Source organism: Salmo salar, chromosome 15 (genome assembly GCF_965601325.2).
Source record: "Salmo salar chromosome 15, fSalSal1, whole genome shotgun sequence".
Taxonomy (NCBI): domain Eukaryota; kingdom Metazoa; phylum Chordata; class Actinopteri; order Salmoniformes; family Salmonidae; genus Salmo; species Salmo salar.
Window position 1 is genome coordinate 49,475,833 of NC_138305.1, and position 15,558 is coordinate 49,491,390.

Below are 15,558 nucleotides of genomic sequence, written 5' to 3' on the forward strand. Positions count from 1 at the left end.
GTTTTTAACCCCCAAAATATTTTCCCACACAGACCATTAAGCTTGGTAGACAATGCGCACTGTGCTCTCGGTCGGCAGCAGCAGTATAGCAAGCTCTCTTGTGGTGCTAAAACATTCACTATGCACAGCTTTGAGTAACAATTAAGGAACATTTTATAGAAAGTTCAACCATTAACCCTATTCCCCTGGCGTTTTCTATAGATGACAGCAAACACTTAATTTGCACAGAAGTAGCTAGCTAGTTATGCTAAAATTAGCTAGCTAGTTAACCAATGTTCAGAATGCCATGGCTGAATGCCTCTAGATTCAAGGCTTAATTTCCCACATTTATTTTAATCAGAACATGACATCCATTCAATTTTTAGCAACTTTTTTTTTGGCTGTAGTTTTCAGGTCAAAAGATTTAAGCGAATGACTCCAATTTTTGTTCTATCAACTTGTGACTAGTGGATAAGAAGTAGCCTAGGCTAGATCTAATAGTTGTATGACATTTTACATGAACTCAGACTTGGTTTATCTGTCATTGTCTTAGAATAGTGTATTTTATATTTTTCTTGCCCTTTAATCAATAGTGCCTTCAAAGTATTCACACCCCTTGACTTTTCATTCAAATAGATTTAATTTTTTTTTTTTTTTGTGAACGGTATAGACAAAATACTCTGTCAAAGTGGAAATTCTAACGTTTAACAAATTCATGGAAAATAAAACAGTATCTTGATTAGGTACGTATTCAACCCCCAGTTAATACATGTTAGAATTACTTTTGGCAGCAATTACGCTTGTAAGTCTTTCTGGGAATGTCTCGAATAGCTTTCCAGAACTAGATTCTGTAATATTTTCAAAATTCTTCAAGCTCTGTCAAATTGGTTGTTAATAATTGCTTAACCATTTTCAGGTCTAGCATATTTAAGTCAACTGTAGTTCGGTCACTAAGGAACATTCACTGTCTTCTTGTTAACAACTCCAGTGTAGATTTGGCCTTGTTTTAGGTTATTGTCCTGCTGAAAGGTGAATTGATCTCCTAATGTATGGTGGAAAGCAGACTGAACAAGATTTTCCTCTAGGATTTTGCCTGTGCTTAGCTCCATTCCTTTTCTTTTTTTATCCTGAAACTCCCCATTCCTTAACGATTACAAGCATACCCATAACATGATGCAACCACCACTATGATTGAAATATGGAGAGTAGTACTCAGTAATATGTTTGGAGCAGATCTAATACCTTGTATTCAGGACAAAAAGGGAATTACTTTGCCACATTTTTTGCAGTGTTACTTTGTCTTGTTGCAAACAGCATGCATATTTTGGGATATTTTTATTCTGTACAGGTTTTCTTTTCACTGTCAATGAGGTTAGTATTGTGGAGTAACTACAATGTTTTTGATCGATCCTCAGTTTTCTATCACAACCATTAAACACTAAATGAGTGTTTATATGCGCAGTAGTAATTCAATATTAAACTGATTATGGCAGCAGAGTATTCAATAGTCATGCAAACACCTTACTTTGCTTATCTTAATCGGGGTCGAAGTAAGCGTAGGCCGATTTTAAAACACCACAATCATTAAAATATGCTAAGCAAAAATAACATTGTCGCTGTGGAAGAAAGTTTATTTTGATTCGCAATTCTCTGCATTTATCAGAGTGCCATCAGGTAGCCTGATTTCAGATGTGTCCATGTAAACAGGATTATTAGAGATCCTTCTTGCAAAGCATGCAAACATTTTAATCAAACTATTATATAAATCTGACTATCCACAGTAATCACATTGTGTAACCTTACTCACTGTTTTTAAAGTCACCATTGGCTTCATGGTGAAATCCTTGAGCAGTTTCCTTCCTCTCCTGCCACTGAGTTAAGACGCATGTGCCTTTGTAGTACTGGGTGTATTGATACACCATCCAAAGTGTAATTAATAACTTTACCATGTTCAAAGGGATATTCAATGTCTGCTTCCCCCATCTACTAATAGGTGCCCTTTGTGAGGCATTGGAAAACCTCCCTGGTCTTTGTGGTTGAAGTCTTATTTGAAATTCACTGGGGAATCTTACAATTACAGAGATGAGGTAGTCATTAAAAAAAATTCATGTAAAACACTTATTGCACAGTGCAACGTATTATGTGACTTGTTAAGCACGTTTTTACTCCTGAACGTATTTAGGCTTGCCATAACAGGGTTGAATACTTATTGACAAAATATTTCAGCTTTCCATTTTTTTTATTAATTTGTAAACTTTTCCAAAAACATAATTTCACTTTATGGGGTATTTTCTGAAGGCACTGTATTATACCTACAACCCAATGTTTTAAATCTTTAAACATAATTGGTCAAATTTTGAACAATTTCAAAAAATGTGATTAATCTTAGTCACATGGTTTTATGTAGTTAATTAACTCGATTTTATTTGTGTAATCATTTGACAGCCCTATTTTCAACACACATTGTGCGTAGGCCATGTGGCTCCCATGGCTCTCTTTGTTTTTTGAGGCAAGGTGCTCCTGTGGCACATTCCTAGTTCAGGGATAATGCTCTTTGGCAGAATGCATACATGTTAGAGCCCCGATGGTCATGAGTTCTGACTCTCCTCTCTCTCTCTCTAGCGGGCGTACTCCCTCATCGTGGAGGCCTGGGACTGGGACAATTCCACCCGCAACAGTGAGTACAAGATTGCATACACCCACTTGCCCTGCCTGCCTTTTCCATTACCATGGTTACCGCCATTGTTCAATTTTTGGAGACACTTTATTAACAAGGCAGTGCTACTGTAACTGGAGAAATAGTTGGAGCATTTGCTAACGGTGAACTGTATTAGCTGGCTAGCTAATCATCATGGCTAACTGTGGGAAGTAAAACAATTATCTTATTTACTGTTGATTAGCTGTTGATTAGCCATTGCAAATATCTGCCATTTTGGAGACTGAGTTTAATGCTAGCAAAGTGTCTCTATTAATGTTTGTCACGATTTTGTAACGTCTCCACTTTCCAATCGTAATAGTCCCACCTGATCAAAGGACAGCTAGGTGGCCATTGTTTTAGTACCAAGGAATTTAGTTTAAGGAAGTGATGCAATTTGAGATTAAATGTACCACTCCTCTAGGGCCATAAGGGGGTTAGGTGTGTAGCAGTGGGTGGTTCAGATATCTGGAAATGTCCTGGAGTGCCATGGGCTCCACAGTAAAAAATTTAAATAGAAAATATAAATGTATTCACTTTTTTTTTGCCTAATAAATCCTACATTGAGTTTTATACATTTTTTTTTTATATAATAATTGAACAAAGCGTTCAAGGCTGTGTGTGTGCGCGCAACTACACGTGTGTGTTTGCCACATGGGCACAAACCTTTTTTTGTTGTTGATAGGATTGTGGTCATATGCCACTCGGCACTACTTCAAGTCCCTACCACAAATCAGGTGGTTGTAGAACGTTTTCATGTTGGATACTCTGTCAACCGCCTCGCACAGACTGGTCTGCTCCTACACTGCATAACAATCTATAGGCCTATTGGTAGAAATGTCTTCAGAAAAACTTGTGGGTTTTAGCTCTGAGGGTCTGCCACCACTTGGCAGCTGTATCCTGTTTTCTCCCTGGGCCGTCCTCTGGGTGTGCTCCCATCTCCCCTTTTTGCTGCTTGAGGAAGTGTTGTGAGGAAGAGGCAGAACTGATGGAGGAATATAGTGTGTGAGCAGAGGTGATTGATGCTAGTGTGGGTCTCTGCGCATGGCCCTTCGTCTGTCCTCAATGTACTACTGAATGCATTATGATTGTGTATCCTGGTTAATGCTGCAGGTACTGTAACTGCTGCACTTTCCACTGACTTTTCGTGTTTGGGCGGCGGCCACAGAGCTTGTATAAATCCGTCAAATGTATCATCCAATGGCTTTTCAGTGGCTCATATGTTGACGGACAATGATGAGTACGGAAGAGCACCCACACTTGTTTTTATTATGCAACTTGTTACTTTTGATGAACTAATGTCAATTTCATCTGTTTTTCATCAGTGTCTGGCCATGTCCTGGTGCGTCATTCACATTAACCATAAGCAATCCGTTACGTTGCGCCGGATGTCAATAATTTCAATGGGGACTGTCCACAATGGAGAGGAATCTCAATGCCCCCTTGTAGTTGAAGGCTCCGTATCGAGATGGATACTCTGCGTCTTCAGTCCGGCCAGAGTCCATCGAAAAACAGGAAGTTACCAAACCACAGAAGATGAAAATTTGTGTTTTTCCATGAGTTTACGGGATAGCTAGCAACTTGTAAACAATTACCCATTACTATAAGTGAGTATTGTTTTATGTTAAAAAAATAATACACATTGTGGCATTTAAGCCAATTTATACTTTCTGTTGCCTCCCCTTTTTTAGTTCAGTTTGATGGTAGTGGCATTTTTGAGGATTATTAGGTGGAGGTTGCTAGCTACAGTAAAGCCTAGCTTTTAGAAACATGTTGAGGGAAAAGTAACTAAACAAAACATATTGTATCAACTGAAATGATATGTTTCCCCTGTCTTAAATGAAAATGCCCTATTTAATAATCTCCAAAATTAAATGTGATCTCTGACAGACTCTCCTCCAGCTTTTCTTGCGTTGTGAAACAACGATATTGCATGAAGGTGACGTACTGTGTAATGAAATGCATCACGATGCAAACGGGGCATTGGTCCTAGTTTACGTCTTGAAATTAAAATAGTGTGGCTGTAAGCCATTAAGGCAGATATAAGCTGGCTGGGTGGCTAGCTACTGGCTAATTAGCGCTGCAGCGCTAGCCCTTTAGCCCCATGCTGATGTCACCATGCTCTAATGGCTGCCAAACTGCAAAGTATGTGGCATCCACATTAACTCAGTCTGACAGAGCTGCTGCTATGATTTGATTTATTTTATTATTATAGTTTCATGCATCTTATAAGACACTTTGCTATAGAAAAATGTAATAATCGTATGTACAGTGCCTTCAAAGTATTCACACCCCTTGACTTTTTCCACATTTTGTTACAGCCTCAATTTAAAATTTTATTTAGATTTTTTTTACTTGCCTACACACCACATAATGACAAAGCAAAAACAGTTTTTTTAGACATTTTTGCAGATGTATTAAAAATAAGGTCTGAATAGTGGTTTTCATCAAGGGTCTCTCTGTACTTTACTCTATTCATCGTTGCCTCGATGCTGCCACTGAAAAACATCCCCACAGCATGATGCTGTCACCATGCGTGAAGCATAGGGGTGGTGCCAGGTTGCTTCCAGATGTGACACTTGGCATTCAGGGCAAAGAGTTCAATCTTGGTTTCATCAGACCAGAGAATATAGTTTCTCATGGTCTGACAGTCTTTAGGTGCCTTTTGGCAAACTCCAAGCGGGCTGTCGTGTCTTTTTACTAAGGAGTGGCTTCTGTCTGGCCACTTCACCATGGTTGGTGGAGTGCCGCAGAGATGGTTGTCCTTCTGGAAGGTTCTCCCATCTCCACAGAGGAACTCTGAAGCTCTGTCAGTGACCAACGGGTTCTTGCTCACCTCCCTGACCAAGACCTTTCTCCCCCAATTTACATAGTTTGGCCAGGCAGCCAGCTCTAGGAAGAGTCTTGGTGGTTCCAAACATCTTCCGTTTAAGAATGATGGAGGCCACTGTGTTCTTGGGGACCTTCAATGCTGCAGACATTTTTTGGTACCCTTCCCCAGATCTGTGCCTCGACACAATCCTGTCTCGGAGCTCTACGGACAATTCCTTCAACCTCATGGCTTTGTTTTTGCTCTGACATGCACTGTCAACGGTGGGACCTTATATAGACAGGTGTGTGTGTGTGTGCATTTCCAAATCATGTCCAATCAATTTAATTTACCACAGGTGGACTCCAAGTTGTAGAAACCTCTCAAGGATGATCAATGGAAACCTGATCTCAATTTCGAGTTTAATAGCAAATGTGCTGAGTTCCTATGTAAATAAGGTATTCCTGTTTTTATTTTTAATAAATGTGCAAGAATTCTACAAACCAGTTTTTGCTTCTTCATTATGGAGTTGTGTGTAGATTGGTGAGGGCTATATTTTATTTTTAATCCATTTTAGAATAAAGCTGTAACGTCACGTGGTCTGAACTTTCGGAATACACTAGATATCTAGCTACACAACATGGCCAACTCTGTGGACACCCCTTAAAATTAGTGGATTCGGCCACATCTGTTGCTGACCGGTGAATAAAATTGAGCACACAGCCATGCAATCTCCATAGACAAACATTGGCAATAGAATGTCCCGTACTGACAGTAGAATGACTTTCAACATGGCACCTTCATAAGATGCCACCTTTCCAGCAAGTCAGTTTGTCAAACTTCTGCCCTGCTAGAGCTGCCCCAGTCAACAGGAAGTGCTATTATTGTGAAGTGGAAACGTCTAGGAGTAATAACGGCTCAGCCGCGACATGGTAGGCGACACAAGCTCACAGAACGGGACCGCCGAGTGCATGTAGAAATCGTCTGTCCTTGGTTGCAACACTCACTACTGAGTTCCAAACTGCCTCTGGAAGTAACGTCCACACAATAACTGTTCGTCAGGAGGTTCATGAAATGCTTTCCAAGGCCGACCAGCTGCACACAAGCCTATGATCACAATACCAAGCGTCTACTAGTGTGGTGTAAAGCTCACCGCCATTGGACTCTGGAGCAGTGTAAACGCGTTCTCTGGAGCGATGAATCATGCTTCACCATCGTCCGTCGGACGAATGCCAGGCGATCACTACCTGCCCCAATGCATAGTGCCAACTAAAGTTTGGAATAGAAATGGTCAGGGGTGGTTTTTCATGTTTCGGGCTAGGTCCCTTAGTTCCAGTGAAGGGAAATTGTACCGTTACAGCATACAATGGCATTCCAGACGATTCTGTGCTTCCAAGTTTGTGGCAACAGTTTGCGGGAGGGCCTTTCCTGTTTTCAGTATGACAATGCCGCTGTGCACAAAGCGAGATCCATAAAGGAATGGTTAGTCAAGATCGTTGTGGAAGGACTTGACTGGCCTGTACAGAGCCCTGACCTCAACCTCATCGAACACCTTTGGGATAAATTGGACCGCAGACTTTGAGCCAGGCTTAATAGCCCAACATTGCCTGACCTCACTAATGCTCTTGAGGCTTAATGGAAGCAATTCCCCGCAGAAATGTTCCAACATCTAGTGGTAAGCCTTCTCAGAAGAGTGGAGGCTGTTATAGCAGCAATGGGCATTTTGTAGTGAGATGTTTTATGAACGTGGTGGGGTGAATTTGTTTTACTGACAGGTGTGGCATATCAAGAAGCTGATTAAACAGCATGATCATTACACAGGTGCACCTTGTGCTGGGGACAGTAAAAGGCCGCTAAAATGTGCAGTTTTGTCACTCAACACAATGCCACAGATGTTTTGAGGGAGAGTGCAATTGGCATGCTGACTGCAGGAATGTCCACCAAAGCTGTTGCCAAAGAATATAATGTTCATTTCTCTACCAAAAGCCGCCTCGATGTAATTTGGCAATACGGACAACGAACACACTTGCATTTTATCAATGGCAATTTGAATGCACAGAGATGGTGACGAGACCTTGAGGCCCATTGTTGTGCCATCACCTCATGTTTCAGCATAATGCACGGCTCCATGTCGCAAGGATCTGTACACAATTTCTGGAAGCTGAAAATGTCTGTTTTTCCATGGCCTTACATACTCACCAGACATGTCACCTATTGAGCATATTTGGTATGCTCTAGATCGATGTGTAAGACAGCGTGTTCCAGGTCCCACCAATATCCAGTAACTTTGCACGCACATACACACTGCAGTGGAAAAACAATTGAGAAAACAAAAGTTATTGACTTTCAAGTATTATGTATATCTGTATGTGATGACCAGAGGCACAATAAGATTTAGCGCGTGTGTTGACTCACCAACATTATGTCCTCCAGTAGGGCCCCCGGGGACCTCAGGAAAGGGCCTGAAAGGCTGTTTGCGTTGTTGTTTATCAAGCAGGATGTGCTGCGGACGGCTCAGTGTTTAGACACTAAACAGCGCGGCCCGGGGGCCATTGTTCTCAGTCTGGAAGCACTGGGGGTTATTTCTGTTATTGTTGCTTAATTTGTCCGATGTTGTCAGAGGAAAGTAAGTGGGTGTGTGTGTGTGTGTGTGTGTGTGTGCACATGAGATTGGGATATGAGTTGTAAAGGAACGCAAGGGAGGCGGGGCAGCTCGGAGCATTGGGGCAGAGGAAATCGCAGGCCCCCTACTTCCACAGCGTTTGTCGTCTCCGATCCCACTGTGATAGAGTGCCTTCATTGTCGGAGTTGGCCGAGCAGAAAAATTGAATAGCTATTGTGAGCGTAGCATGCTGCGGGCAGCACCTATCCACCCCCCCCCCCCCCCCCCCCCCCAATAAACAGCAATGCCCGTTTGGATACAAAGAGCATAGCTGTATTAGCATACACCACAGAGGATAGCAAAACGGTCGTTTTGCTGTAGTTTGAGTTGGGTACTTTAAAATTCAGGTGGTCATTCGCCGACTGGACCACCATGTGAGCATCTCCCTCACACCAGAGATTTTAATCTCCTCTTTGTGTTGGTTGTTTCTGTATGAACTATTGAGATAATAATTTGGACACTGCTGAATTGGATGTGGCAGGTCTTCCCAAGTTAATCGGGGCAAGTTGTGTCGATTTGTGAAAGTTGGCTTCCTTTCGGTCTCTTCATTATCACCGATCGAATCGTTGGAAGCAATAAAGTAGAATCCTATTTACCAACAGTAAAAAGGAATACATTTTAGTATTGATGTGCAGTCCTGGTGTATTCTTTCAACCATCAATGACAATGCACTAGGTCAAGGGTCACCAACTATATTAAGCCTTAGGCCAGGGGTGGGCTAACCTTTTGGTTCGAGGGCCATATCGGGGTTTTGAAATTCAATAGAGGGGCGCACAGAGTTTTTGGGGGACCGACTTTTGTTTGTCAAAATCAATTTGCAGGCTAGGAAAATGTATATGTCCATTACAAATTCTATGTACTTTGTCTGATTTTAATGTTGAGTTTCCTTGTTTTTTTTTCTTCTTTACTTTAACCTCTCATGGGTGTGATTGAATGGGCTCAGATTCTGCCTGCTGGGCTAGTTTGCCACCCCTGCCTTGCCCATCTTCTCAGATGCCTCTGACAAACTTCAATTTTAATGAATGCTAACATGTTATTTATACAGTCGTATGAAAAAGTTTGGGCACCCCTGACAATTTCCACTTATAAATAATTGGGTGTTTTGGATCAGCAATTTAATTTTGATCTATAAAATAACTGATGGACACAGTAATATTACAGTAGGGAAATGAGGTTTATTGGATTAACAGAAAATGTGCAATATACATCAAAACAAAATTAGACAGGTGCATAAATTTGGGCACCCCAATAGAAAAATCACATCAATATTTAGTAGAGCCTCCTTTTGCTAAAATAACAGCCTCTAGACGCTTCTTATAGCCTCTAATGAGTGTCTGGATTCTGGATGAAGGTATTTTGGACCATTCCTCCTTACAAAACATCTCCAGTTCAGTTAGGTTTGATGGTTACCGAGCATGGACAGCCCGCTTCAAATCATCCCACAGATTCTCAATGATATTCAGGTCTGGGAACTGGGATGGCCATTCCAGAACTTTTGTACTTGTTCCTCTGCATAAATGCCCGGGTAGATTTTGAGCAGTGTTTTGGGTTGTTGTCTTGTTGAAATATCCAGCCCCGGTGTAACTTTGACTGATTCTTCAACATTATTCCCAAGAATCTGCTGATATTGAGTGGAATCCATGTGACCCTCAACTTTAACAAGATTCCCAGTACCGCCACTGGCCCCACAGCATGATGGAACCCACACCAAATTGTACTGTGGGTAGCAAGTGTTTTTCTTGGAACACTGGGTTCTTTTGCCACCATGCATAACGTCCCTTGTAATGACCAAATAACTCAATCTTTGTTTCATCAGTCCACAGCACCTTATTCCAAAATGAAGCTGGCTTGTCCAAATGTGCGTTTGCATACCTCAAGCGACTGTTTGTGGTGTGTGTGCAGAAAAGGCTTCTTCCGCATCACTCTCCCATACAGCTTCTCCTTGTGCAAAGTGCGCTGAATTGTTGAACGATGCACAGTGATACCATCTGCAGCAAGATGTTGTAGGTCTTTGGAGGTGGTCTGTGGGCTGTTTTTGACCGTTCTCACCATCTTTCGCCGCTCCGATATTTTACTTGGCCTGCCACTTCTGGCCTTAACAAGAACTGTGCCTGTGGTCTTCCATTTCCTCACTATGTTCCTCACAGTGGACACTGACAGCTTAAATCTTTACGATAGCTTTTTGTAGCCTTCCTCTAAACCATAATGTTGAACAATCTTTGTTTTCAGGTGATTTGAGAGTTGTTTTGAGGCCCCCCATGTTGCCACTCTTCAGAGGAGAGTCAAAGAGAACAACTTGCAATTGGCCATCTTAAATACCTTTTCTCATGATTGGATGCACTTGTCTATGAAGTTCAAGGCTTAATGAGCTCACCAAACCAATTGTGTGTTCCAATTAATCAGTGCTAAGTAGTTACAGGTATTCAAATCAACAGAATGACAAGGGTGCCCAAATTTTTGCGTAGCCTATTTTTCACATCTGATTTAATTTCATACAACTTAACATTGCTACACTAAAAATCTTTGTCTGGACAATACCCCAGTACTCAGCTTTTATTAGAAAATGAATGGCATGCCACTGTGATCATTTTCTGTGACGACAGAGTAAATTATTATGCAGCCTCAAGAGGGGTGCCCAAACTTTTTCATACTACTACCTTGATTACACTTCTCCCCTTACAAATGCCATTCTCTGACAATTCCATTGACTGTCAGGACCATTTTAAATGTTTTTCTTCATAACCTGAAACTTTCGTTTTAATCTTCCTTTTTTGGCAGATGACGAGGAGCTGCTGATTGAGCGGAGCATCCACACAGGCATGATCAACCCTGGCGACCACTGGCAGACCATCCAGCATGATGGGCCCGTGGCGCGCCTCGAGTACCGCATCCGTCTCAAGTGTGACGAGAACTACTACGGCAGCAAGTGCAACAAGCAGTGCCGGCCGCGTGACGACTACTTCGGCCACTACCGCTGTGAGCAGTCGGGCAACCGCGTGTGCCTGGAGGGCTGGATGGGCGAAGACTGCCAGACGGGTGAGTTGGCCATCTTGACACCTTAGCATATGATCCCAGTTCAGTGGGGGGAGGGGACAAATTTCCATCAGGTGGCAATGGTATATGAGTACTGGGCATGCTAGCAAGCTCTGAGCTCTTTAGTCCAAGTGCTATAGGTATAAACAGTGGCCTTTATTAACCTCTTGGGGCTAGGTGGGACGCTAGCATGCCACCCGTGGTGCACTCCATCAACAGCAGGTGCATTTCAAGAGCGGCAAATTTGAATCCAAATAAATGTCAAAATTCAAATTTTTCAAAAATACAACTATGTTACACCATTTGAAAGATAAACATCTCCTTAATCTAACCACGTTTTACGATTTCAAAAAGGTTTTACGGCGAAAGCATAAATTTAGAGTATGTTAGGACAGTACATTTACAAGAGTTGTGTGTAATGTTTTGTCAAGTCAAAGACAGGGTCACCAAAACCATAAAACCAGCTAAAATGATACACTAACCTTTTACAATCTCCATCAGATGACACTCCTAGGACATTATGTTAGACAATGCATGCATTTTTAGTTCTATCAAGTTGATATTTATATCCAAAAACAGCGTTTTACTATGGCATTGATGTTGAGGAAATCGTTTCCCTCCAATAACCGGCAGTCAAGTCAGCGTCACAAATTAAATAATTAAAATTAGAAAACATTGGTAAAATATTATATTGTCATTTAAAGAATTATAGATTTACATCTTTTGAACGCAATCAACTTGCCAGATTTAAAAATAACCTTACTGGGAAATCACACTTTGCAATAATCTGAGCACTGTGCCCAGAAAAATACGCGTTGCGATACAGACTAGACGTCATGTTGGGGAGATCTAAAATCGAAAATACTATGTAAATAATCCATTACCTTTGATTCTCTTCATCAGATGTCACTTCCAGGTATCACAGGTCCATAACGAATGTAGTTTTGTTCAAAAAAGCTCATTTATGTCCAAAAATCTCCGTCTCGTTAGCACATGATGTAAGCCAGCCGGACTTCTCGTCATGAACGAGGGGAAAAAATATATTTCCGTTCGTTCAAACATGTCAAATGTTGTATAGCATAAATCATTAGGGCCTTTTTTAACCAGAACATGAATAATATTCAAGGTGGACGAATGCATAGTCTTTTATAACGTATTGGAACGAGGGTACCCAACATGAAGTAGCGCGCCAGGTGTCTAATGGGACATCACCGTTCCATGGCTCTTGTTCGGTCAGATCTCCCTCCAGAAGACTCAAAACACTTTGTAAAGGCTGGTGACATCTAGTGGAAGCAATAGGAAGTGCCAAAATATTCCTAAACCCCTGTGTTTTTCAATGGGATAGGTTTAAAGTCAATACAACACATCAGGTATCCACTTCCTGTCAGAAAATGTCTCAGGGTTTTGCCTGCCAAATGAGTTCTGTTATACTCACAGACACCATTCAAACAGTTTTGGAAACTTTAGAGTGTTTTCTATCCATATATAATAAGTATATGCATATTCTAGTTACTGGGTAGGATTAGTAACCAGATTAAATCGGGTACATTTTTTTTATCCAGACGTGCAAATGCTGCCCCCTAGACCCAACAGGTTAAAAGCCGCTCTATGGCCTCCGCTGCTTGATAAATGTAAATTGCCCGCTCCCCTGCTTTTATAGTCCATTGGTAATCATCCTTGATCTGCTGAGTACATGCTTCCGATAGAATGTAGTCAGTTTAAAGCTGCTATATTGTAACATTTCAGCGATTTACATTCAATTCCAATTGTTTTTGTGTACGACTTTCCATTCGTTTCTTTCCTGATCATACTCTTGAAAAAAGTAATTTCAGATACTTAAACTACTGTTATATTGTTTTCAACCTCGGAGGACCGATCTTTTTTTGTTATATATACTGAAGATGGCCAGCTAGGCCACTCTGACCATAAATAATGTCCATCAGGGATCTTTAGGGAGGCATAACATACCAGCAGCCTCTGTAGCCAAAATGTCAACATTTATAGGCCCATTTTATTTTCTACAACAGAAAGCGAGCTAGTGCCAGTGACTCAGAGTTAATGCTGTAGATATGCTAGTTGGCTATGCTTTTGAAACACTTGTTTTTTACTTGATTTGAGTTTGCTCTGCTGCTGATATGTCTGTTACTGGCAAGCAGTCAAATTGAGCTGTTCTTTGTCTCTAACAGTGTGACAGGTCCAACTCAAAAGTAGCCTCCTACCAGTATTCAAGTCTCCCTGCCTGGTGGCCACTGCATGAAGTCTGACGACTGCACTCTTGGGGAGATGGTCTTTTCTGAGATTCAAGAAATTGGCAATTTGATGTGCAATTCATAACATTTAAAATAAAGTATTTCAGAAAATTCCAAAAATCCATTTAATCTCCGAAGGCACATTTTTGTAGTAGGGCAAAAGGGCAGATGCTCGGCAGCCGGTTGAACGCTCTCTGAAGCATGATGTCAATCTTATTTTTACCTCAAGGAATGAAATTCCTTTACTACTTTATCATAGACATTATGTGGAGAAGAGATGTTACTGAGATCACCTTTTTAAAGCTTGTTAGACTAGCCCTCCCCTGTCTATTCCCCCTCATGCTGCAGCTGTCGTGAAAATAGCATGCACAGAGGCTGTCTCAGGACTGGGTGTTTATCATTCTGTAGTAGGCTACACCTGTCAATCAGCTGACATTGGCATCCTACTCCATGCTGTAGACCTATCAATAAGGTGGTAACCTTCCATTCAGTGCTTCAGGGTGTGTTCATTGTCAGTTACAACTGCAATTAATACTTTAATGTACATGTAATGAAAACATATTGAAATTCATATTTAAATGTAGCAATTCAACAACAAACGCTGTTTAGCCTGCGCATCTTTTACATCAAGCCATTGCTTTACTCGTAGCTCAAGTGGTTTGCAAGTGATTTAACATTTTTTTGTAATGGTTGTATTTTTTGGTTTCTTTTTTTCACTGTGCTCCTCTGTCCTGTGCAACCATTTTGCAATGCATCAGTGCAACAATGATATCACTGGCGAAAGTGATCACACCATCGCGTGGGCACTCTCTCTCTTTTCAAACACCCCTATTTTACATTCAGCAAGCTGTAATCTCTCCTCAAGGCTAGTAGTAGTAATTCCAAGAGGAGTAGCTGAGAGGCCAGGTGCGTAGATGGATGCGCAGAGTGAACCGTGATGACGGTGTAGCCCAGGTTAGAAGTGTATGCAACCCATCATGCATTAGCTAAATATTAGGCCTAATAGTACAGTGAATACCCAATGAATTTACAGTGAAATATATATTTTAATAAGGTTATGAATTCACAACCTAGGATAGTTTGCTTCGCTCCAGTCCCCGCGGGCACCCAGCGCAAATCTCCCCAAATTAAGGTTTTAGATCATAACCAGGCTATAACACACTAATGCATTTTTATATATAATTTTTTTCTTGTGAGTAAAGAATTCTAGGCTGTAAACTGCAGTGGATATACCATTTCAATAACTGCTAAAAACCCTGTTTAATTGCAAAATAATCTAACCTATCCTAGGCCTGATTTGGGCAACCATTTGGAGCAGTAATGGGTCTCTTCTCGACAGTTTGCAAGGTCCAGAAAGCCACACCAGCAGGACAGGTTTTTTCAAGATGTATCGACGTTAACAGATGAGAATATGTCCTCCTGATGCGCTGTTTGTCATGGATCATCATTCTCCAAAGTCATCCTATATAAAAATTGCTCTGAAAGGGTTCCAAACGATACCTCTCGTTATCGTTCTCCACTCTTTCTGTAATTATCAATGTAGTGTGAACACTCCTGTTCACTTGAATTAGAATGAATCAAAAAATAAATGTTAGTCCTTGGTGGGGACTGCCTTTTAGAATGGGCTAGCTGCAGTGTAAAAGAGGTAGCGGGGTGTTTGGGGGAGATGGCGGGGCTCACTAAATCACCCCATTTGACCTTAGTAGTCAAGGGGTTAGAGGAGGGTGGAGAAGAGGTTTTCTTTGGGGGTCCATGTTGTGTTGCACATTGAGTGAAAGCAAATAAACGAGCCCCCCTTTCCTCCATCTCCCCCCCCTTCTCTTACTCTTTCTTGCTCGTTCTCTTAATACTCTGTTCTTGTTCACCCTCTTGCTTGATCTCCCTCTTCTACCCACTCTACTCCCTCTCTTTCTCTCTCACAGCGATCTGCAAGCAAGGCTGCAACCTGTTACATGGAGACTGCTCAGTCCCGGGGCAATGCAAGTAAGCTCCTTTAACATCTCCCTATCACAAATCATTTGAACTGAAGCGATACAAAGTAATATTGCTTTATGACCAAGGTTTTCTGCCTACGATGTAACTTAGAAATATGATATCAGTGTTTGTGGTTGAGCTGAACTATTAGACTGGA

The 15,558-nt window shown here is 41.4% G+C and overlaps 1 protein-coding gene across 2 annotated transcripts in view; it reads left to right on the forward strand.

The window, feature by feature from the left end:
• The window catches only part of jag2b (jagged canonical Notch ligand 2b), a 107,252-nt gene that overhangs the window by 31,884 nt on the left and 59,810 nt on the right, over positions 1–15,558 (forward strand). For both annotated transcript variants that reach the window (XM_014145100.3, XM_014145102.3), the window contains exons 3-5: positions 2,602–2,656; positions 10,924–11,181; positions 15,350–15,410. In XM_014145100.3, coding sequence (XP_014000575.1) covers positions 2,602–2,656; positions 10,924–11,181; positions 15,350–15,410 — 374 coding nt within the window. The remainder of the gene's footprint in view (positions 1–2,601; positions 2,657–10,923; positions 11,182–15,349; positions 15,411–15,558) is intronic.